Source organism: Astatotilapia calliptera, chromosome 3 (genome assembly GCF_964374335.1).
Source record: "Astatotilapia calliptera chromosome 3, fAstCal68.1, whole genome shotgun sequence".
Lineage (NCBI taxonomy): Eukaryota > Metazoa > Chordata > Actinopteri > Cichliformes > Cichlidae > Astatotilapia > Astatotilapia calliptera.
This window is the reverse complement of record NC_137424.1, coordinates 81,567,573-81,591,649: the sequence shown is the minus strand read 5'-3', so window position 1 is coordinate 81,591,649 and position 24,077 is coordinate 81,567,573. Positions and strand designations below refer to the sequence as shown.

Genomic DNA, 24,077 nt, shown 5'->3' with positions numbered 1-24,077 from the left:
GCAGCCCCGTCGTCGCCTGGTCCTGCCTCGACTGGTCCTGTGCCCACCGGGCCATGGCCAGCACGCCTAACACTGGAGAGCCGCCGCTGCCTTCCGCGCGGTCAGCCTCCTGAACTGCTCTGTTGTCTCCTTCGTCGCCGCCGTTGCCTTGCGCACGGCCGGCCTCCTGAACTGTTTCCACGTCGCCGCCGTTGCCTTGCGCGCGGCCGGCCTCCTGAACTGTTTCCACGTCGCTGCCGTTGCCTTGCGCACGGCCGGCCTCCTGAACTGTTTCCGCATCGCCGCCGTTGCCTTCCGCATGGTCGGCCCCCTGAACTGGTTCCACGTCTCCGCCGTTGCCTTCCGCATGGTCGGCCCCCTGAACTGCTCTGTGTTTGGGTTGTTTTCTTGGGCTCCGGTGTTTGCTGTGCTCTTCTTTTGTTTTCTGTTCCGAGCCCTCCGTCCTGGGCCCCCGCCGCCCGCCCTGGGTTGTTTTCTGTTTGGTTTTGTTTTTCTGTGTTTGGGCTGTCTGGAGCCAGCCCTTGAGGGGGGGGTACTGTCACGGTCCTGGGTCTCCTGACCCAGCGTTTTTAGTTCTTTGTGATTTTTGTATTATTGTACTTGTGTGTGATTTATTCTATGGCTTCTAGTTTTGATCCCTTGCCCTTCATGTCTCTCTGTGTCCCCTCTGTTCTGTGTAATTGTGTGTCTTTGCATGTTTGAGTTTCTTGTTTTCTGTCACTCTGCATTGTGCATTATGTTCTCATGGTTGGTTTTTTGATACTCTCTCTAGTCTAGTCTCTTGTGTTCCCAGCTGAGTATTTCCCTGTGTATTTTGGTTCTTAGGCCTCTGCCTTATGGTTTATGTCTCTGTATTTCTTAGTTGCTGTCTCCACTGTGTCAAGTTCGCGTCTCTGTGTCATACTTCCTGTTTTACTTTGATGGTCCGTGTCTCATGTGAATGCGTCCTGCTTTGCTTGTCTCGTCAGTCCTGATTTCTCCCAGCTGTGCCCTCCTTCTGTGTCTCATTCCCCTCGTTACTCCCCAGTGTATTTAAACCCTGTGTTTCTCTGAGTCAGTGTCGCGTCGTCCCTCATGCTGTGTGGATCTCCCTGTGTGTCTCTCTGTGAGTTTTCCAAGTTCCCAGTTTAGATTAGTTTGTATGTTTTTTTTCCCTGCCAGCAAATAAAGCTGAGTTTTGAGTTCACCTCCCTGAGTCTGTGAGTCCTGCACTTTGGGTCCAACTCCTGCCTGCCGCACAGCGATTCATGACAATATGAGCGACTTTGGTCTTTGCGATGCATGGCGCTCCCTTCACCCCACCAGTAAGGAATATACTTTTTTTTTCTCACATGTTCATCACTCCTACTCTCGTCTGGATTATTTTTTTTGGTCAGCAGCTCAACAATTGTGGAAGTTCTCCCATTTAAAAGATGAGAGAGGCCTGTAATTTTCATCATAGGCTGGGAAGACTGAATCTGCAATAGGTAAGCAGCTTGGTGTGAAGAAATCAGCTGTGGGAGCAATTATTAGAAAATGGAAGACATAGAACATCAAACATTGTCTCCTGTAGCTGGGATAGTTGAGATGATTACAATGTTTAACTTGGGTTATTGCATTTATGTTGTCTTGGAGTTACAAGAAAACTCGTGAACATGTGGATGAAGGTACCTGCAGCTGTCCAGGCAGACTGTCGGGGAACTTTCAGTAAGGTTGAAAGAACTGGGAACTTACACACCAGTCGAGTTTAACCGCAGGCCAAGTAATCAGAGTAATCAGAAACTGATAGATGGAAAGAAACAGAGCTTCAGTACTTTATGTTGTGTGCAGGGCCTGTGCTTAGGAATAGCATACCAGGAGAGCTCTATGATAACTTTGTTTTCTGTTGCAGTGCATCTGCTGTTTAAATCTAAATCCTCCACCTGTCACCTCAACCCTCTGTTATGACCCTCTGAGGCTGAAGCATCATTGACGTGCATGATCCACAAGCTTCAACTAGGATGTATAAATGTGTGCAGTGATGTGTGTGAAGCCTTTGAGGACTCACTGTGTTATTAGCTGTTAGTGAAACGCAGCTTCAGACGTTCAGTTATACGAAGCTGTGAAGGGCTGTCAGCAGGTGATGGCTCAGGTCACAGCCCACCTGTGTGATGTCACTGAACACCTGTGTACGAGCGCTGCTTCAGCCTCTGCAGTCGTGATGTGTTTATAGGACATCAGACAATCCTGCGTCCATGGACAGAAGTCAAACAGTGTTTAGTCTGGGTCACAGGTCCTCTGATGTTCACACAGTCTGAGGAAACTTTGTGTTAACATGTTTCTGTTCTTATAAAAACAGCTGATGGTTTTACAGAAACATGATGCAAACATGAGAATGAACAAATGATTTTTATTAACAGACACTGTTTATTTTTCACTTTGCATGACGTCATCAACACTGTGACACCAGGGGGCGCTCATCACCAGCTGAAGAAGTGTGCAGTGATAATGGGGGGAGTATTGTGTGTACTAGAGCTGTGCTGTGGGTACTGCAGTAATGACACCAGGAGAAACTTTCTGTTTTTCCACATAATCTATGATTATTGTTCCCACGGCAACACACACAGCATCATGACCTGAACAACATGATCCCTGATCTGATGTTATAATCCTGTATTTTACACGTGTGTCAGTTTTGGCCGGCGGTCATGTGTCCCTTCCAATAATACGACGCGAGACTGGAATAAAATCCATGGACTGGAAAACTTTATGAAAGAAGACACATGTTAACACACTGCCATGGCAGACATGCTTCCACGTCTCAGGAGGAGGAGGGCACCAAACTCTGAGGTCAAAGGGGAGCTGAGGTATGAATAAGTTATTGGCCATGTTTGCAGAGCCCTTTTAAAAATATGCTAGCCAAAATAAGCAGTTTGTATCCAACATAACTCAGCTGGACTCTGATGCTCCGTATAACAGCCACACATGAGTCTGGATTCACTCAAAGCATTGAACAAACTTTATTGGAAATGAAGCTTTTGGACATTTGTTCTCTGATATTTGCTCTTCAGCTCGAGTCTCCATCAGTGGGAACATTTCCTGATTCAACTTTTCTTCTGTTCAAATCAAACTCCATGAGAATCAAAGTGTGAATCAGAGTCCTGATGATCAGATTCTATAGAAACATGGAGACTGTAGAGGATTTACACTCAATATGTTCATTTGTTCCCTTCAAGAAAAATCAATCATTCATCCAATAAAATCAGTCGTTGATCAGTTTGATTGACAGGACAGATGATCAGAGGTGCAGAGTTTTTACCACCCTGATTCATATAGGGACTGAAGTATGGGTGGAGTTTGTGAGTGAAGGAGCAGCCAGTAAAGGAGTAGATCAGAGCTGCAGCACCTACATCATAAAAGGAGACCAGACCCTCCTGATAATCCACAAACACCCCCACCTTCTCAGGACCAGGATGGAGACAGAGGGGGACGAGAGGGGAAGCACAAGCTTTGTACTTATTTCCATTTCTCAGCCACACAGTCCAGAAACCATCCTGAGGACTCGCTGTGATTTTTCCCTTCCTGTTGATCGACTCTGTGGCCACTCCTAAATCCCACTCAGTCTTTCCTTTAACCTGAACCTCAAAGTAAAATCTGCCTGAAGAGAAACTCTGCTCTCCTAAAACACAAACACACAGAGAAAATCTCTCTGGGTTGTCTGGAAGTTTCTTCTTCACATCACTATGATAAACTTGTTTTCCATCATCAGACAGGATGAGTTTACGATGAGCTGTATCAGGATCCAGAGTCACATCCACCTCATGCTGCTGCACCCTCTGCAGCTCTGCAGCCTCAAACAGCTTCTTCTTCATGAGTTTCCTGATTGTCTCCTCCAGCTGAGCCACAGCTCTCCCCACAGTCCCCTCATATGATGGTGGATGAACTCTGACCTCTGTCCAGTCCTTGCTGGGTGGAGCAGCTTTCAGGGAGGAGAAGCTTTGGAGGAGGTGGAGGTGGCCTTCAGAGCGTGAGAGCTGCTCCACCTCAGAGCTTCTCTCCATCAGCTCAGAGATTTCCTGTTCCAGATCTTTGATGAGACCTTCAGCCTGTTTCTCTGTAGCTTCCTGTTTGTCTTTGATCTCCTTCATGAGCTCCTTCAGGCGTCTCTCAACAGACTCCATCAGAGCCGTGAAGACCTGAACACCTTCTGCTTTCTGTCTGTCTGCAGCATCTTTACTCATCTTCACCGACTCTGTGATCTCCTGAATCTTCAGTCGTCTCTTCTGGATCATCTGCTGAATCTCAGCCTCTGTCTTCTCCAGCTCTGCCTTCTTTCCTTCATATTCTTCTCTCAGAGGAACAAACTCGTGGTTCTTGTGGTCTAAAACAGAGCAGAGCATGCAGACACATGTCTGGTCGGTCTTACAGAACAGCTCCAGGAGTTTATCGTGCTTCGTGCACATCCTGCCTTCCAGGTTCTCCACAGCATCAACCAGCTGATGTCTTTTCAGACCTTTCAGTGTCAGATGAGGCTCCAGGTGAGTCTGACAGTAGGAGGTCTGACACACCAGGCAGGACTTCAGGGCCTTCAGTCTGGTTCCAGTGCAGACGTCACAGGGAACTTCTCCTGGTTTGGCAGCTTGTTGCTCTGAGCTGCTGCTGCTGGCTTTCTGCTGAGCTTCACGTCTGAACTGAGCAACCATCTCAGAGAACAACGTGTTGATGTCTAGTTCAGGTCGTCTCTTGAACACTCTGTTACACATAGGACACTTCTTTCTGCCATTAGTGTCCCAGTGCTGACTGATGCAGGTTTTGCAGAAGTTGTGTCCACATGGTGTAGAGACTGGATCAGTGAACACATCCAGACAGATGGAGCACAGAAACTGATCTTCAGATCGCAGATTGCTGGCAGCAGACATGTCTGCACTCTGAGGGAGAAAGAAGAGAAACATTTGATTCAAAATTCACTTTAAATTTCATTTTACAAAGAGAGAAACAAGCGTCAGTAGTCTGAGGAGCTTGGAGAGAAAAGCGTCTGGACTTCTTTGAGTTTCTTTTCATCACAGAAGCTTCTTCACCTCATCCTCAACACGGACCAAGGAATGAATACTGCACTTTTGGAAGAACTCCCTCCCCTGCAACCTCTTATCGTCAAAGGGATGGAGGTGGAGAGGGCAAACAGCCACAGATTCCTGGGACTGCAGGTTACATCAGACCTGAGCTGGACTCTCAACACTACAGCAACTGTGAAAAAAGCCCAGCAAAGGCTTTATTTCATTAGGCTGCTCAGGAAAGCTGGCATGAACCACCACCCTCTCACCCAGGCCTGCAGAGGACTGATAGACAGCATCCTCACCGCAGGCATCACTGTCTGGTATGGAAACACTACACAGACAGAGAGGAAGGCTCTGCAGAGTCATAAAGTCTGCAGAGAGGATTATGGGAACAACACTTGCATCCATGGACCTGCACATACAAAGCTGCACATACAATCTCAGACACAACAGAGCGGACAGCAGCATCACACACAGAACACGATTCTTCAACAGCTTCTTCGACTGTTAGACACTGAGAGGTTGATGGCTCCGTGTCAGAGCACCGGCCTCAACGAAAAAGTTATCAGTCGTTCTTTTCCTCTTTTCTCATTACCCACAGCTACATCCATCCTATCAGGCTGCTCACCTCCTGCACTTTCAAACGTCCACACGTAGGCCTGCAGGAATATCTGGACCACGGCCAATCAGAGAGGTCCTGCCCTCTCTCTGATTGGTTTAGCCAACGATACGGGCATAATGTGTTGTTGACCACACGGAGACTTTTCCTTTTGTTTTTGCTCGAATGGTTGGTCGTACCGGTGTGACCTATTTGTTTAGGCTACGTCCACACTAATGCGTTTTTGTTTGAAAAAGCAGTTTTCTCTCCGCTTTGGCCTCCACACTGAGACGGCGTTTTCTCCAAGGAAAACATTTTGAAAACGAAACATTTGGAGACGGTGCGTTTGTGTCACAGTGTGAACAGTGAAAACAGAGACTTTCTAAAACGATGACGCATGTTAGTCATGTGACCAATTAAACAAAGGTATTATACAGCAGCAGTTTTGACAGTCCTATTAAAGATGAATATCAGTCTGCACATGCTCCACAGAGCTTTTCTTCAAATTCTTTAATTCTCTCTCGCTTTTGCAACTTTGTGCTTTTGTGTTACTCGCAGCAACAACTCCACCTCATTGTTAGTCCATTTTAAAACTCGGTGCTTTTCCTCCACCTTTCGCCGCGACGTTTCAAACAGCTGGAAAGTGAATAAGCAGCAGACAGAAATGAGACCAGTCGAATCGTCTTGCGTTTCACGCATGCGCAGGACTGGAACGTAAGCGTTTTCGGCAGTCTTAATGTGGACGCACAACTCTGTGAAAACGACTGAAAACACTAGTGTGGACGCGGAGCGCTGTTTTCAAATCTATCCGGGCGAGTGTGGACGTAGCCTAAGTGGCACCATGGAGGAATGAGGTGGTGCTCTAGACCCTGATGAAGTGAACAGAGTGAAGATTTGTGTAGAAGCAGGAAGTGTGATCAGCTGCACTCACCACTGTTGCTGAGAGGAACCTGATGGACTCCAGTGAATCTTCTTTTAGAGACAAACAGGACTCGACTGCAGCTCTGCTGCTGCTCTCTCACACTTTCACTTCTGCAAAATGACGTTGGGCTTCTTGTTTTTCAGGTGTTGCTCCGCCTCTTCCTGCCTCTCCCTTTACTCAGTGACTGTGTGCAGCGGGTGGGAGGAGTGAGGAGTGGTGTGTGGGTTCACACAGTAATGACGGCCTCAGGTGATCAGGAGAAACTCACCTGGATTTCCTTTTTCCACAGCAGACTGAGAGCTTCAGGTGGACCCTGAAGGAGGTCTCAGACACAGGTGGTAAAAGTACACACAGTGTGTACTGAAGTAGAAGTACTACTGTTAAAAATACTCCAAGTACTGTTTCAACTTCTTTACTCAAGTAAAAGTAAAAAGTAGTGGCTGTGAAATGAGAGTAAAAAGAGCTGATTGAAGAACATTTCTAACACGTGTTTATACAAAGCTAACTGAACCATGTGCTGCATCAACGTGATAATAAAATAATATTATTCACTTTGTTTCTAATAAATATTCCCAGCTTGAATCAGACAAGTTGAACACGAGCAGAGAAAAAGAAGCAAATCCAAATATTCCTGTGTTCAGCAGCTCTGCATTAGGGGGCAGCACTGTGCTATGCTGGCCTTTGGCCTGCCGGAAATGATTAGAAGAAGAAGAAGCGTTGCCATGCTACTGTAGCTAACAGGCGCGAGCATGGAGAAGGACGGACCTTTGGGCGGAAAGTTTTACTTTAAGAAGTTGCCGAACGGCGTGTTGGACAAAACGAGAGTAACGTGCACGATTTGCGAAGCTGAGTTCAGGTACCACAGAAGCAATTCGTCTCTGGGGTATCACCTGAGAGCGAAGCACCCGGCTGAATCGCAGGACTATCGTGGGCTAAAAACAGAAGAAGTGAGTGAAAAGTTAACCAGCGCCTTGGTTGTTTGGATAGCTAAAAGCTGCCGACCAGCGAGCATGGTAGAAGATGACGGACTGAAAGAAGTCCTTCGCGCTGCATCGGGAGACATGTGCTACAATCCGCCCTCCACAGAAACCATTGTGTCGAGACTGCGCGCTGTGTATGAGGACCAGAGGGCTCAGCGGCACACCACGCTCCTGGGAGCAATGAACGTCGCCCTCACCGGAGACCACTGGACGTCGGTGGACAGCGATAACTACTGCGCCGTCACAGCGCACTTTATTGATAACGGCTGGGCTCTACAGTCGTTTGCACTAGCGGTGAGTAAAACTGCAGAGAGACACTATGCTGACCATTTTCTGAGTGTTGCAAACGAGTGGAAAATCGGGGACAAGCTAACCACGCTCGGCACCGACAGTGCGTGGCTGTATGGCAACATGGTCGATGTGGCCAGCCTGCTTCCATTTGAACACATGCCCTGCACGGCCCACATTCTGCACAGTGCCATCACAGTTGCTCTGAACGACAGCGGCTTTGAAAGAGTTCTGGCCAAATGTCGCGAGATTGTTGGACATTTTGAGGATAGTCCGGCGAACGCTCAGGAATTAAATGCACAGCAAGCTGCACATGGACATGACACGGAAGCACTGGTTCAGGATGCTCAGACTAGATGGAACTCCACCCTGGAGATGATCAAGCAGATCCAGAGAAACAAATCCGTGCTCACCTCCATCCTGGCTCAGCAAAACAGCACGGTGACCATGCTGACTGAGCAGGAGCTCGACAGACTGCAGAAGCTGGAGGAACTGCTCGAACCTTGCAGGTAAATCATCCTGTTTCTCGTTTGTGCGCGTCTACGTTCCAGCTCCGTCTTCAAGAACACTCCTGTGTGTTTTCACGTGTTTGTCTCTGTGCGGTTGTGTCTTAGCATAGTTAGTGTTTGGGCTGAGATCAGGTGGTGCAGTGGTTAGAGCTGTTTCCTCACTGAATGAAGGTTCGGGATTCAAACTTCCTGGTTGGGATTCTGTGCAGTTTGTATTTTCTCCCACAATTCAAATGTATGCTTGTGATCTTAATGAAATGATGTTGATTGACACAGTTAATGTGATGTTGATAGGTGATTATAGATGGGGTTTTAAAGGGGAATGGTTTTCTGTCTCCGTGTTAGCCTACAACACACGGGAAAGCTTTGCAGGGTGAAGCTCTCTCCCCTCCCACCCCAGCTCTTGCTTCTATTTTCCAGCACACAGTGCTAACAGTGAGTGACATAACTGCAATACTTTTCAATTAGAGGATCACTTACTGACATATTGTGGTATTTGTGTTCGTCTCTGTGCGATTAGTAGAAAAATACACACTTGTTCTTTCTGTTGCAGATATGTGACCGAACTGCTGGGGGGAGAGCGCTATGTCTCCTGTTCCATGGTGCTGCCAGCCTTGCGTCATTTGTTCTGGGTCATGGAGCCCTTGGATGATGACCCAGTCTACGTTGTGACGTTTAAGATGGTTTTTACCACAGACCTAGCTCAGCGGAGGGCCAGCAGCAATCTCACATGGCTGAAGATCGCTACTGCCCTTGATCCCAGGTTTAAAGACCTCAAGTGTCTTCCCAAAGATGAAAGACGAGAGGTGTGGACTCTGGTACATGACCTTCTGATGGCAGAGACACAAGCACAACAACCATCTGTCCAGATAAAAGAGGAACCGTCACCAAAGAAGAGCAAGATGTCCATCTTCCTCCTGGGTTCTTCAGATTCAGATACAGAGGAGGAGGAAGACTCCATCGGCCGCTGTCTGGATCGGTACAAAGCAGAGCCCAAAGCGGGCGCAGGGGAGTGTCCTCTACAGTGGTGGTCAAAGAGAGAAGGGGCGCATGCCAGGCTGGCATCTATTGCACGCAAGTACCTGTCAACCCCTGCAACCACAGTGCCCTGTGAGAGCTTATTCTCACTCTCAGGTGACGTCACTGAGAAGAAGCGTGCGTCTTTGTCCTCAGAAGAGGTGAACAGGATAGTCTGCCTCAGTAACTGGCTGAGCGCACAGAAGGACTGAGCCGGGTCTTTGGAGGGAGAAACGTTCAACACTTGCAGGTTTTAAATATTGACTTTCGTCCCTTTTTGACATTCAGCTGGCATTAAGATGTTACACATTTTGTCTTCTACATTTCTGTGATAGTTGGATCATTGTTAGGCCTGGTTTCAGTATTATTTCCTATCAGCAGATGCTAGAAAGATGTCTTTAATCTGAGTCGTGCTGATCCTGAACACTATTAAACTTCTCTGAATTTAAGCATTCTTTGTGTTTATTCTGTATTAACTTCATTAACTCAGCATTAAAGGGTTGAGCCTTTCATCCTTGTTCAGAAGCAGGATGGAGGATTTTTAATCGTTTATATTACAGCCAGGAAATCATCCTAATATTTCTATTTGTTGCATGAATTTTGGTGTGCTGACAGACAGCCTAGTCAGAAAAGGTCAGGTCATCATCTTACAGGGCGAGACACCAAATAGGTCAGTTATTACTGTTATCGTCAGAATAACTAGCATAGGAGATGGCTAATGTGACGGGTTTAGAAAGTATTGTTTGTTACAAAGGTTGAACCCCTCTGAGAAAATGATTTCCAAATCCTAACTTGGGAGAACGTTACATAAATCTGAGCGGTCTATCCTGTCCGAGGCCTGGCGAGCCTACATTCAGAACCCTTCTTATGTTGTGAAACCCTTGATGCTTTCGTACAACGCTAACTAAATGTGCGATCCAAGGGTGTAATAGAAGTATTTTAGTGTCCACCCCCATCAGAGTCATTGGTCTGAGTGATGAGCGCTCTGCAGGAGGTTTACCAGGTAAACAAGTACTCATTGCCGTCTCAGTGGGTGGAGAGCCTCACTTTGATATGCTTCTTCATGCATGTTAAAAAGTGAAATTATTCATTTTTCTTGGACAGTTTTGTAAAATTCAATCAGAAGGCCTCCGGCCCGGGTGCTCTTACCACTGTTAATGCTTGGAGAGCCTGGGGTACCTCAGTGTCTATGACTGAATGTGAGCTAAGGTTCCTGTTCTGAAGCATGTTCCGATTTATAAACATTTTCATAAAATTCTCTAAAACTGTCATAAATTTCAGATGGATATACTGTTACATTCCCTGAAGAGGTCTTTGTGCTATTAAAGACTGCATTTCCTTAACTCCATGCCGAGGGCCTTCCCACTTTCTCCCACTGATCATAATAAGATCGCCACAGACTTTTTGTTGCTGTATCAGAAGATAATTGATTACATTCACTTCTCAAACGTAACAGTTTGATTCATCGCTAATATTTAAGTCTAATTCCAAAGATTTAATTAGTTTATTCCATTTTTTTGCTGTTTGCACTCATAAAGCCGAGGACTTCACCTCTAATATATGCTTTGAATCCTTCCATCTCACTGAGGCGCCGGTTTGATCTTTAACTCAGTCATTTTCTGTTTTCTCCTCTATGAATTTAACCAATTTTAGATTTTCTAGCCATCTTGTTTGAAACTGCCAGTTTGAGTTGTTATGGATAAACGTTGTTATCATACTGACCTGAATGACAACATCATTCGGTTTTATCGGGGTTTTGTTGATATAAACTGAGTGATTAATTGTCCGGTTTTGGCTTCATATCTGAGCCTGCTGATCTAGACTCAGGTTTAGAGCACAGTCAGAGTCCATGTATATGAAGCCCTTGCAAAGTGGATAACTGATTTTAAAAATGTAGGTTTATTTGAATTTGGGCTGTACAAACTCACTAAGTTCACAAATACGTTTTGAATAGAGTAAAAACAATAAATGGAGAAAGGAAACCACATTACCAAGCAGCCGTATCTTCCCATAGTGGAGGATCGTGATCGAAGCTATAAAGTGATTAATTTTCAAATGTAACCTGAATTGTTTTGAATAAACAGACTGGGGGTCGTGGTCGAGCTCCGACGGCCCGACTTCACCCCTCCAGTGGACACAGCCACACAGAACCAGCTCGTATTAAATCAACCACCAACACTAACCTGATCTAGTTTACTCACATCCAGCTGATTCTCAGATCACAGCTGGCGACTCACAACAGCTGCCCTGCTGTAGCCACAGTTTCACTCCTGGTCTCCTGCTCCCTCTAGTGATCACTCAGTGGTGCTGAATGATGCCAGAACACTGACGATTTCCACAGCCAGGCATAAAACCACAATGACCTGGTGCATGCACGTCACCATGATCCACTAGAGGGCTGCAGAAAGCCCTGTGATGATCATTATATAAATAAATACACATTTAAATACTTCGTTCATCACTTATGTATATCACAGTTGTTCCTCAGTGCTGCTGTGCTGTTTCCGTGTGTTCTGATGATCCATGGAGCGTCCTGAATGCTTCCATCAAACACAAATATCCTGGAAGCTTCGTGTGGGTCAAAGGTCAAAGCTGCCAACTGTCAGGAAACATCAGAGCTTTAGAGAAGATCGGCTTTTTAAACAAACAGCAGAGAAGAACATTTTGATCGTGCATGTTTCTACGTGTGTGCTGAACTGTAATGCTGCATTACAACTCACCTTAATCTACCTGTTTATTATTTATTGATCAGGTACTGTAGAGATTTAAAATGATTACATAAACATGTGAACAGGAAGTGATGTGTAATCAGAGAGTGAAGGCGGGGCTTCAGATGAAGCTCCTCCTTGTTGGCGCTCCTACATCGTGGGTGCAGCTTCACCTATGGATGCAGACCTACCTTCACCTGCCCCTTGACAGATATTATTGATAGAGCTATTGTTTCTTTGACCTTGCTCTGGTTCACGCCCACATTCCTGCACAATCATGAATCTGTAACTTTTCTATTTTGATCATTCTGAGTGCGGTTAACCACTACAGTGATCTACAGTCAATTACAGTCTCCGCACTATTTGCTGGCACTGGATTTGTAAACCAAACTTTTGTAGTCTTCACAGTAAGCATCATGGTTTCTTTGCTTACAGGAACATCTTCTGTGAATAAGACTGAGACCTTAAACTGTTCTTGAGTCTGTGGGTCTTTGTGCTGATGCACCTGTGGGCAGCAGGTTGAACAGGTCAGAACCAGGGTGCAGCTGTTCTTGATGATGTTTGTTGCTCTGCTGAGGCAGCGGGAGGAATAAATGTCCATCAGGGAGGGGAGAGGGCAGCAAATGGTCTTCTGTGCTGGCTTGACTTCTGTTTGAAGCCTCGCTCTATCAAGTATCTGATGGATCCGAGCACAGACACTGTTGGCTTGTGTTCTCCAGCTGAGATCCAGATGAACTCCCAGGTATTTGAAGTTAACTTGCCGGATGTCTTGGCCGTGTGTTATCTTCTTTTCTCCTCCCTGTTTAGGATTTGTGTGACTGCAGTAAAAGTGCCTCCATCCGTCACTGATCCAGCTGAATATGAAGCATCACGTCAGAGAAGAAAACGGCCCCGTGATCAGACTGAGCAGTCGAGGCATCGAGGCTGCAGGATCGCATCAGAACAGGGCCTGTGGGTGTGGTCTGGACATCAGACCGTCCTACCCGGGTAATCCCACAGTTTGACCCCAGAGCGGCAGGATGGAGGAGACCATCAAGGTGTTTCAAAATAAAACCATTCAATGTGACCTGCATGAAAACTGTAAACTGCCATATGGACTTGCCTCCCAGCAGCAGCAGCAGGACTTTAAGGGGATGAAGAATTTTGGAGTGATGATCTGCAGCTTTCAAAAACAGAACACGCACACTTCTAATAACCCATCGCTGTGAGGTCTAAGTCTTTATGTGCAACATGAAAACTGTCCAAAACTTTAAGTCAACACTTCCTGTGTCCACTGAGTGTCTCTGTGATTGTTAACAAACTGAAACTGCAAAAACACAAAACTAAAAGAGCTGAACTGGCTGTGAGCGACTTATGACGCCACACTGAGTCAGGCCTCGTGTTTCTATAAGGGACGTATCATCTGTAGTACCACTGAATGACCACTAGGTGGGAGAAAGAGACAGAAATGAAGCCTGTTCAGTCTGAGAATCAGCTGCTGCTGTAGATGATGCTGAGCGTTGGCATTTGATGGAAGACTGACACATCGACAGTTATTTGTACAGGCCGATGGTGAAGTGAACGTGAGCTTCATCAGCTCTCGTACTCTGAGCTGTGTCCACTCCACTTAAAGTTGTAGGATCCCGTTAAAGTGGAAACAACACTCTTAAATGTAGAAAGGCTCATTTCCATCACTGAGCCCTGCTCTCAAAAACTGATATAACTGTGAAGCTGGATTTAACAAATAAGAGCTTAAAGTTTTAAAAACGTGTAGCGCCATCTTGTGCGCATCATGACATAATGTGGTTGGTTGAATAGCTTACATAGTTTATGTTAGCTAACTAGCGACAGGCTCAATAACAGAGGAAAATAAGCAGAGGTGGCAAAGTACACACAAGCTGTACATAAGCAGAAGTACAGATACTACTGTTCAACTGGACCTCGTGTCATATTAATATAATAACATCAGTAGATGGAATTACAAACTTCGTTTCAGTCTAAATTATATTTCCAATAAAGATTCTCAGCTTTACTCAGGTAAGTTAAACACAAGCAGAGAAGGAAAATGTAAAAATATATCTGTCCTGTTTCTTACATTGAGGAGGATGACTTTGCCTCGAAACAGGAAGTGGGCAGAGAAGAGGTTGAAGTGGTGGAGGAAGCTTTAAACCAATCACAGTGCAGCAAACTAACCTGCAGACGACTTTAAACAACACAGTCAGTCTGCCTCAGTTTGTTTAGCAGCAGGTTTCACAGTGTGAACAAACATAACGTAATTTAAACACGAGGACTCACACCAAAGCTTTAAATGAGCATCCTCCCCTTTAAATCCAAGCTTTCTTCTTCCTCTCCTGACCTTCCTTCTGTCTTTCTTCCTAGCATCGATTTTCTGAGCGTGTAATAAAACATCTTCTCTGGCTTCATCTTTTATTTTATAATAAATAATAATGCCCCGGCTAACGTGTCCTCCTGAGCCCACAGTGAGTCAGTGTGGGTGAGCTGTGGGCAGGACAAACCCACAGTTATCACCCACAGGGCCCCTGCAGTTTCACACATAAAGGCCTATAGGTTTAGTAAAATGTAGGTGGGATCACGTGGACTAACTGTGGGTTTGTCCTGGCCACAGCTCACCCACACTGACTCACTGTGAGCTTGTTTTACTTCTTATTTCCGACCACCTGCATTAGAACATCACTCCGGCGCATTTCACATATCTCCTGTCCAACACGAGCCACTGAGAGTTAAAAACACTCGTTCTGGACACGAGACCCACTTTAGAGGTCCAGTAGAAGAGCTGGAGGTCACATTCAAACCAGTCACTGCTGGTCAGACGTGGTCTGCAGCTCTGTGTGTGCATCCAAACAGAAGCCTCTGAACTCAGGCAGGTGATGTGAGCGGGTGAGGAGCTTCTGTGCTGCAGGAACTCATTAGCTCAGAGGTGGCGACGCTGCCGTCATGTGACTGTGGTGGAGTTTGTTTATAGACTAACAATCTCAGCTGTTGTGTTTTCTTCAGACTGACTGAAGGACCTCTGATAGACTCACACAGCTTGCGAAGGATTTCTAAACTGCAGCGTTTGCAGGTCAGTTTTAAGAAGGCCGTACTTGAACGTGATTGGCTGAGAGCTCAGACCTTTGCTCCTGTTACCCCTCCTTATACTGAGGCTTCCGTCTTTAATGTGGTAACAGGCGGCTGTGAAAGAGCTGAAGTGAAAGTCTGCAGCTCACACTGACCCTCGATGCTCATCCAGACACCATGAAGACTGCACCTGTGGCTCTGCTCCCCGGTGAGTCACACACAGCAATCCTACACCCACTCACCCACCCACTCACCCACTCAGTGAGTCCAGCTCCAGGTAAAGGACGGACACTGGATGAATCCTGAGAGTTTACTCCGTGTTGTCGGGGGAGAAAACAGGAAGTCTGCTCCTTTCTGTTCTGTGTAAATCCAGAAAATAATCCAATCAGAAATGTTTAATGTTCAGCAGGGTCTGTAGTTTAGAGTCAGGGTCTCTGTAAAAGATGTGCTTGTTTTTTAAATGTTTATTCTTAATATAGACACAAACAACAAAGGACGCAATAAATATTACAAATGAGGAAAGAAAACCAGCAACTGGGAGTCTGGAAGGTTTTTGAAACCTTTAAAGTTTTTATATTTTGTCCCGTATGAGGAAACTTACACAATGATCTAAAAGCTGAAAACAATTAGGCTGTGATGATTCAGCAGTACTTCAGGTGCTTTATAGTGAGGAATGTGGTGACCAAGAAAATATCGGTCTTTTGTCCCGGATGGTCCAATCTTCTTCCTGATCTGTGGACGTCTGCCACAGTCTGTTAGTGTACACCTCTGTGGACGTGAGAAAAAGCTCAAGTCTGTGGATTTCCTCCTGTTGCAGGTGTGTGTGTGCTGCTGCTGTCTGCACCGACTGTTTCTGCAGGTGAGGAGATGATGTGAAAACGATCAGTGAGACTCCAACAAGAACACAAATACACTTACTCTGTGTGTTTGTCTGTTTGTGTGTCCTCCAGTGTCTCTGTCTGTCAGTCCAAACCTTCAGCAGGTCTTCAGCGGATCCTCTCCAGTGTCTCTGAGCTGTGATGATGGATGGACGGTGAGGAGGACCAGAGGAAACCAGACTGATGAGTGTGGAGCAGCAGCAGACTTCACTAGACTTGATGAGTCCTTGTGTGTTCAGGACTTTAAAACAACCTTCACAGCGATTTACTGGTGTGAAACCAGTTCTGGGCAGAAGAGTGATGACGTCACCATCAGTGTTTCAGGTAAAGTAAGTTGTTTCTTTTCTTCTTTTTTTTCACAGTTGCTCTGAACATTTAAGGGCATTACAGCATCAGGACCACCTGTGACAGGTGAAGTACAACCATATATTTATTTTTATATATATGCAGGTGCAGGTGCATTTAGCACAAAGCACCTTGAATGTGTGAATAACAGCTTGATCCATAGATCAACAATGTGGAGATGAGCCGTAAGAATCCAGTTTATACTTCAAATGACACGTTGTCTGAATTTTACTTTCATATTGTTTTAATATATGTTTCAATTAATGTCTCAGATTTTTGTTCATATTGTTTTGGATTTTTTAGGCTAGAAAACATTGATATACTTAAAATACTTGTAATTAGGAGATACTTAAGTACTTAGAACTCACTGCTACACTAAACTAGATGGTGTTAAATCTGCTGCACTGTGGTACAGAACAGCCATCGACCTGCGGGGCTGAAAGTTCCTGCAGTTCCCGTAATGTCCACTAGAGGCTCCAGCAGGGCGTTAGCCCTCACAGGCTCTCATGTTAAAATATCTAATAAATAAATAAGTGAATCTAATTTTGCCCTTTATAACAATAAAAGGGCAAAATACTGGGAGAGAATGTTTTTGTTACTCGCCTGTTTAAACCGTATTAAAGTGTCATCGGTGGGGGCGTGGCCTCTTTCAGTGACGGGGCTTTGACAGGCAGCTGTGGTTACTAGCAAAGTTACCTCTGGACCGTGTTTATGCTTTTGGACCAATAGGATGGCTGCTGGTTAGTTAATTGTAATAACAGAATACCTCAGAAGTTTGTGCTGCACTTCAGTGAAATGCCAGTTTTAATTTGGACGATATGTAGCACTGATTAGCAAACATCAGTATGGTCTATGGAAGCAGCTTGACAGCTACGCTAGCTATCTGTTTTTCTCCATCATAGCAAGAAGAAAATGCCTCTGAGTGATCATTATAAAAGCAGAGGGTCAGACTGCAGTGGCCACACCATCATTTATAGTCTGTGATCATGAACGGTCATGAATTCAGTCCTATGGCGTCATCATTTGACCTCCTGCATGCTGTCTCCAGAAGCTTCCAGTCTACATGTGTGTACTTTTGTCTCTCTTACCCAGAAAAAGGAGTGATCCTGGAGATCCCGGCACTTCCTGTGACAAAAGGAAGTAATCTCACTCTGCGTTGCAGGCTCAGCACTGGTGAAACAGTGGCAGCTTACTTCTTCTACAGTGGACGTCTTCTTGGACCTAGAAATAAAGAGCACACCATCTCCAACGTGCAGCAGTCTAATGAGGGTTTCTACTGGTGTGCTACTGATCTGAGTGGATCATCTGCTCATAGCTACCTGAGGGTCAGAGGTCAGAACACTGACATCATTTGCTGTCATCATAAATTGGGCCTCTTTTGTGTTTTTCTAATGTCCTTGACCTCGATGGAGAGCACGTGGAGCAAAGACAGAGAATTCATCACTCTGAGATTTGACTGTGGTTATAATCACGATCAATAATGATGCAATAACTAGCACGCTCCTCTTCAGCATCTATTACTAATAGATGGAGATGAAAGCCTGTGTTTGTGGTGTAGCCTCGCTGCACCGCTCCCATTGAGCCTTTCTATCGAACCCTGAGTGAATGAACTGAGGACGCCTCCTTATCTCTCCTGCAGATCCCCCGACGACCTCCGTCAGATCATCTGTCCATTCTCGTGAAACCATGTCCCCCTTCCCCTCTCTTCCCCCTCCTCCTCCTCCCACCAACTGTTCCTCACCTCGTCCTCCTGCTCCTCCTTCTTGTGTGCCTGTGTTGAGACTCCTCTCCCACCTGCTGGCCTTTTGTATTTACTCCATCACCACCGGCCTGCTGCTGTCCATCTGCTTGGACCGGCTGGCCACCAGGCGCTCAGGTAGATACCTGCACACAGGTGCATCACTGCTGCTGTCCTGCTGGCAGCTCTGACTGTAAAATCACAAACGTCTGCACTGCCTTTTTAATTATTACAGTAACCGGACTGCTAAAGCCAAACCATAGCTTTAATCTGATATTTCACCGCTCTTAACCAGGGTCAGGCTCACATACTAACCTTTATACACCCAAATAACAGCAGACAAGAACCAAAGGTAACAGCTTCTAGTGTCTGAAACTATTTTAAGAAGTTGGAACCTGATTGTGATCGATTCAACTGTGACCTGGTGCAGTAAAAGGTGCACACGCCTGATCTGTAGCTGCACAGACCTCCAGAGCTGCACGGTTTAAAGCAGAGATCTACAACTCCAGTCTTTGAGAGCTACTGTCCTGTAGCTTTAATGCAGAGAAACGGCTGAATCAAATGGTTGAATTACCTCTTCAGCTTTTCATCGAGTTAGGGAAAGGCCTGGTAACAAGCCATTCATTTGATTCAGGTGTGTCGGAACAAGGATGCATCTAAAAGCTGCAGGACGGTAGCTCTGAGGACTGGAGTTGGAGACCCCAAAGCTGGAAGACATGATGGAGACAAGACTAAAAGACTAAAACCCATTGTCCTGTATCATCGGTAATGAGTCACAGCCCTACAGTTCACCCACAGCTGCCCACTGTGGGCCTGCTGTGGGCCAACTTGGACATACGATGGTGCCCGCGGTGCAGCATGTCTCACTGAGGACTGTATGTATATGTGTGGAGACTAACATTCACCCCGATGCTTTGCCCACAGCAAACAGACTTCCCGTCTCCGTGGAGATGACCCAGTGCATTGAAGAAAACTACGAGGCGGTGGTTGACCTCACGGCTGAGTGCGCGCTCTTCGAGGATTCTGAATACTCTGAATGAGTCTGCTGCTCTGACTCCGCTGACGTTTCATCACACATGAGCAGAGGGAAGCGTCCATTGTGTGGGAAGCTCCAGCTTCTCATTTCTCAGACTGCACATGTGATACTGGTTTCTTCCCGCTCCTCAAAGTCACTTCCTGAAAGATTTGTTACTGAAACCTGTCACGGACTGTGGACACGCCTTTGTTCAGGGTCCAGGGTTTTCTCCCTGCTCTCCGCTCGCTCTCCTGCTGACTCTTTGAATCCCAGCTTTTGTGTATCGGCTCACAGATGAACGTCTGATGTTGGAGGTTAAACTGCTGTAACAGTGAAGCCCAGAGAGGGTTTCCCACTTTTACTAATAACATAACGTTTCAATCTGTATATGTTTAACTTTACACCTTGTAACAGTTTAATGTTGGAACTATTTTCTCTGTACTGTCTACATCCGCCAGCCATATAACAGCTGGAGGATGTTACAGCTCAGCTGATGGGGAAGCTTCCTGTGGTGTTGTCATGTCATGTTCTCGGGAGTCACACAGCCACAGGGTGGAAACTAAAACTCAAGACTAAAACCAGCTGTGAAGAAAGTATTCTCATCACATGATGTAAAATTAACTAAACTAAAACAACTGAAACAATATTGGAAAAAAATAAAATGATATATTAAAATAATCCTAGACTTTTGTTGAGTTTTTTTTCTACAGAATTATTCAGAGGAGGCTTTAGTTTAGTTGAGCTTTGATGTAATTATGAGTCACGGTTTTGTCTTCATGCATTTTCTAAATTCCTAAATGCGCCCCAGACGAGTACCCTAATATTAGAGTTAGCCTGCTTTTATTAGTGGGCACATATCAGCTGAATAACACAATCTGTTATTTAACACTTTTTTAACTTCGTCATGGTTTTTAACTCCTATTATGCGTGAAACTGCCCACAGACCGGAGGGTGAACTGTAACCTAACCGACTCAGAGACAAGCGCAAACAAGTATAACTCTTCAAAGCTCAGTTACGATACAGTTATGATGTTGTTATTCTCTTTGAGCATCATTTTGATCTTCTTACATTCTCACACTTTATCATGTTTCCAGCCCGAGTCTCTTACACTCCTGCAGTTCACTCTGTTCACTGTTACTACGGTGAAAACCCAGCAGAGCTTCAGTCTGACACTAATTTTAAACCATCGCCGCCCACAATGACCCAGAAACTTTAGTTTTCTATGTAATTTTATAAAATGCTCCATTTAAAGGAAACATTTACTGGATTGACAAACATTCAGTTTAACACATTTGAACACATTTTCATTAATTATTTAAACAAATAATTTAAAAAACCTACATTTTAGTTGCATTTTTTTCTAAATGTTTGCTTCATGCTTTTTAGACGCACCTGACTCGGAGAGCTCACAGATAAACCACGTGCAGCACTTTATAATAAAGTTACACCATTAAACATTAGTGAGTATTCGCTTCCTTGCTGAGTCACTCATAAATACAGACATGTTACTGTTAGAGTTGCTGATATCAGCTGTTACTGCTGCTGATAATCCTGATCACAGTCATAACAACACATCTGTGTTTATAAAGGTAAACTAAGTAGCAGCAATGGTATATAGAAGATTGATAAGACATGCACTGAGCTGTATTTATACACATTTATAAAACACAGAGTACTACTTATAAACTTTGTAAACAAACTGTGGTTTTTAACACTTGGTTTGTGTTTTTGTGTCTCGTCTGACCAGAATCCTGAACCGAGATCAGTAAATAAAGCTTGTTTCCTCTTATCCACTTCTCTGGGCAGTGTCTCAGTTTCACTATCGGTCATTGTCACATCTTCTTTGCTTCAGCATTAATGGTCATGTCTGATAACCTGCAGTACAAACATGAGCTGCAACTGTGAATGTGCAGAAAGAGGAGAGCGTGTTTTCAGTGTGAGCGGTGAGTGAGGTGTACTCACAGCTCTAAATAAATGTGCACTGAGACCGGGAATAAATGCACAATAAAGAAAAGTTAACCTATGTAAAACAGCTGCGCACGAGTCAGCCCTACATCATTAATTAGCTTAATGAGTCTCCTTTGTGGGTACACAATAAATTCAGGTATAAGGACCAGTTTAAACTACAGCATGGATCTGTATGTAATTACAACCACACACACATCACAGTTATAAAACTACAACAGCCTATCCCACCTTTCCATGACCTTGATGATCTCATCGAGGTCATGGAAAGCTGGTTTGGAGGATTACTGTCATGGCTACTGAACGGACCCACGCGCAGACAGTTCTTTCAAGGAAACAAAAAGGGGATTTATTTACAATAGGGATCACCTTAGTGCAAAATATATGTACAGTGAATTGGGAGGGGGTCCAGGGCTCCAGGGAGAGAAGGGGGGGGGGGGGAATCCACACACACGCTTCCTCTTCCACTCAGTCACCGCCACCGCTCCTCCGCACACACGAACTCCTCTTCAGCCGCACTCGCTCCAACACTCCACACACTGCCCCACTTGGACAGATCCGGTGATTCGGTCCAGAATCTACAGACAGAAGGTCAAAGGTTAGTTCCACAACATAAAACACGTGTAAGCGGTTCTTCTTTGAATATGCCGCGAGCACGAACTCAGGTGGTTCGACGTTCCAGCGGTGAGCTGCTCTGTGCCACTGCCTTAAATAGCAGCTGGGGAAATCAGCCAGATCAGCCGCAGGTGGACACCATCCACAGGGGTGCGTGGGCCAAGAGTGAGAGCCCATAATGAGCTCCACCCAGGCAGAGAGGAGGAGGAGAGACAAAAACTAACAACAACAAAACCTGTAGCCAGCGTGGGCCAACCAGAGAGACACGGGGACCGTGACAATTACAAAGGAACAGCTTTCATTGATGATGAATGCTCAAACTACAGTGTTCAGAGATGGACGCCACCTCAACCTGCTCTGATGTTTTTATGGAGCTCATATAAACAAGCTTTCTTCATTACACGTGTTTGAAGCTTAAAGAAGAACATTAAGGGTCAGATTCACTGCAGCACGAAGACTTCTTTACACATGGAGACCTTGGAGGTTTATTACAGAGGCTCAGAGTCAGCGACAGCCGTGAACAGGAGCAAACACATCTCAGGAGTTTGATAGACACTCCTGAGATTTATAGTTAACCTCACATGTGTTAATGTCATGAAAGAGTCACTTAAAAACATCCAGCTGTGAATGTTTCACACCACCTTAGGGGTTCTTAGGGAGCTTCTTCTCTCTGAAGCTTCAGAGCTGCTCTGAGGAGTTTGCAGCTCTGAGCAGAGGAGACAAACCGGAGACAGTCTCAGCTCAGAGACCACGACTCTACCTGCAATCAATCATACTGATTAATCTCTGTCTCTCTTCCACAGCATGTCTTTATCCTGTCTTCCCTCTCTCGCCCCAACCGATTGTTGTGATTTGGCGCTTTATAAATAAAATTGAACTGAACGGAAGTGACCACGCTGAACCACATGACCACAGCGGTTAATACAGAAAACACCAGCTTTTAAAAGAAATGTGTGGTATCAGTCTGACATCCGCCCAGTTTCACTTTCAGTGTCAGAGTAAATGTGTGCTGTCGGACGGGGAACGAAAGCTGAGATCAGCAATCTTTAAGACCCAAAGAGCCACGTGGACCTGGTTTCCACGCAACGACAAATACAAATACTTTCTGACATCTAACATGAAGATAACACTTTGTTATTTACCTTTATGCTTTGTGTTTTTTTGCTTATGAAATCCATGAAGTGCTACAGAGAAAATTACATTTTATTTATGTAATTAAAGGAAAGCTGAACTAAAAACTGCTGTGAGCCACCCTTATATCGCCTTTGGGCTTTTGGAGCCTTGACCTGACTTTTAAAAAAAATATTGGGGAAAAAAGCTGTATGCTGCTGAAAAAAAAATAGATTTTTGCAAAATTCTGCCTAAATATGTATTTACCTGGTTAATGTGTGTGGCGGGGCGTGGTCTGCAGCGCTGCAGGGGAGGTGGACGCACCTGAGCGGCACCTGCAATCACGCCTCGCCGCCTTAACGTCTCTGCTGTTGTGTCGGTCTGTGAGCTTTAACACCGGCTGTGTGCGTACAGCAACCGTGTGTGAAAAGTGGTCAATAAAGAGATGCTGAAAAGCGCGTTCATGCGAACATCGTCGGGTCTGCCGTGATATGTTTACAACGGGACTTCTGCTCCTGAACCTCTGCGCACAGCGTCTGTACGAAGGCACTTCATCTTTACGCAGGACTGTAAGCTGTCGTCTGTGAGGCGTGAGCGCTGTTTGTTTTTAACACAGTTCACGGTGGAGCTGCTGACATAATGTGGATCCGAAGATCCATAACTGGCCTACCTGGGGTTGAAAGTCTCGATAAATGCAGGCGCTTCGGCGGCTACACCGGCTTCCGCGAGTGTGACGCTTATTTTGAGCGATGAAAGAATAATAGAATATAATTTTATTTTTATATTTCAATATCACAATAATCTTCCAATTTAGAACTGCAAGTTAAAAAGGAGCTAACATAAACATATATACACACAAACACTTCAGCTAAATACTTCTCATTTATTTTCCCAAACCACGCGGAGCCGCACTGAGGACTAAAGAGCCGCAGGTTGCCGACCAGGCTTAGACGATTTCTCAACAGATTGTGACAGAGCGCTTCTAGTTTGTGTCACTCATCTTCCCATCATGCACTGCTTCTCAATGACCTCTGTGATGTGTTTACTGACCTCTGTTTACTTCTCTCTCTCTGTGTCTAAGGATGTAGACGCCACTGTGGTCAGACTGAGGTCTGTGGTTGTCAGTGGCTCTTCTTTCATCTCAGTGGGGCCTCGATGTTGACTTCACAGATTCTCCCTCTGTGTTCTCTCTCGTCTGTAAAACCAAACATATCAGACACTCGTCTCCTGTGACTGTGGGTTCACACACAGGGCCACTTTATTAGGTACACAAGCACAGAGCGGCTGCCGTGCATCGGAACAGGTGTGCCTAATAAAGT

At 45.4% G+C, this 24,077-nt stretch overlaps 3 protein-coding genes across 3 annotated transcripts; 2 read left to right on the top strand and 1 right to left on the bottom strand.

Moving 5' to 3' along the window:
* Positions 1–2,954: 2,954 nt before the first annotated feature.
* Positions 2,955–6,681, bottom strand: LOC113017553 (E3 ubiquitin-protein ligase TRIM21-like). Its single transcript, XM_080299477.1, has 2 exons — positions 6,542–6,681; positions 2,955–4,886 (listed from the first exon to the last, which is right to left on the bottom strand). Exon 2 carries the CDS (start codon positions 4,875–4,877, stop codon positions 3,204–3,206), a length of 1,674 nt encoding a protein of 557 aa, XP_080155603.1. The 5' UTR covers positions 4,878–4,886; positions 6,542–6,681; the 3' UTR covers positions 2,955–3,203.
* A 34-nt stretch (positions 6,682–6,715) lies between these two features.
* LOC113009825 (E3 SUMO-protein ligase ZBED1-like) lies at positions 6,716–9,775 on the top strand. The gene is made up of 2 exons (XM_026148406.2): positions 6,716–8,309; positions 8,863–9,775. The coding sequence occupies exons 1-2, from the start codon at positions 7,282–7,284 to the stop codon at positions 9,536–9,538; spliced, it is 1,704 nt and encodes a 567-aa protein (XP_026004191.2). The 5' UTR covers positions 6,716–7,281; the 3' UTR covers positions 9,539–9,775.
* A 4,923-nt stretch (positions 9,776–14,698) lies between these two features.
* On the top strand, positions 14,699–19,745 carry LOC113017555 (uncharacterized). Its single transcript, XM_026160704.2, has 7 exons — positions 14,699–15,095; positions 15,202–15,299; positions 15,909–15,950; positions 16,042–16,293; positions 17,407–17,646; positions 17,954–18,190; positions 18,977–19,745. The coding sequence occupies exons 2-7, from the start codon at positions 15,269–15,271 to the stop codon at positions 19,090–19,092; spliced, it is 918 nt and encodes a 305-aa protein (XP_026016489.2). The 5' UTR covers positions 14,699–15,095; positions 15,202–15,268; the 3' UTR covers positions 19,093–19,745.
* The last annotated feature ends 4,332 nt before the right edge of the window (positions 19,746–24,077 follow it).

What these genes read in the sequence shown, in the direction of transcription:
- LOC113017553 (XM_080299477.1), bottom strand. Translation starts at nt 4,877, where the DNA reads ATGTCTGCTGCCAGCAATCTGCGATCTGAAGATCAGTTTCTGTGCTCC.
- LOC113017555 (XM_026160704.2), top strand. Translation starts at nt 15,269, where the DNA reads ATGAAGACTGCACCTGTGGCTCTGCTCCCCG. An exon ending in TGCACCGACTGTTTCTGCAG is followed by an intron (nt 15,951 to 16,041) that starts GTGAGGAGATGA and finishes TGTGTCCTCCAG; the next exon opens with TGTCTCTGTCTGTCAGTCCA. An exon ending in GCTGGCCACCAGGCGCTCAG is followed by an intron (nt 18,191 to 18,976) that starts GTAGATACCTGC and finishes CTTTGCCCACAG; the next exon opens with CAAACAGACTTCCCGTCTCC.
- LOC113009825 (XM_026148406.2), top strand. Translation starts at nt 7,282, where the DNA reads ATGGAGAAGGACGGACCTTTGGGCGGAAAGTTTTACTTTAAGAAGTTG. An exon ending in GAACTGCTCGAACCTTGCAG is followed by an intron (nt 8,310 to 8,862) that starts GTAAATCATCCT and finishes TTTCTGTTGCAG; the next exon opens with ATATGTGACCGAACTGCTGG.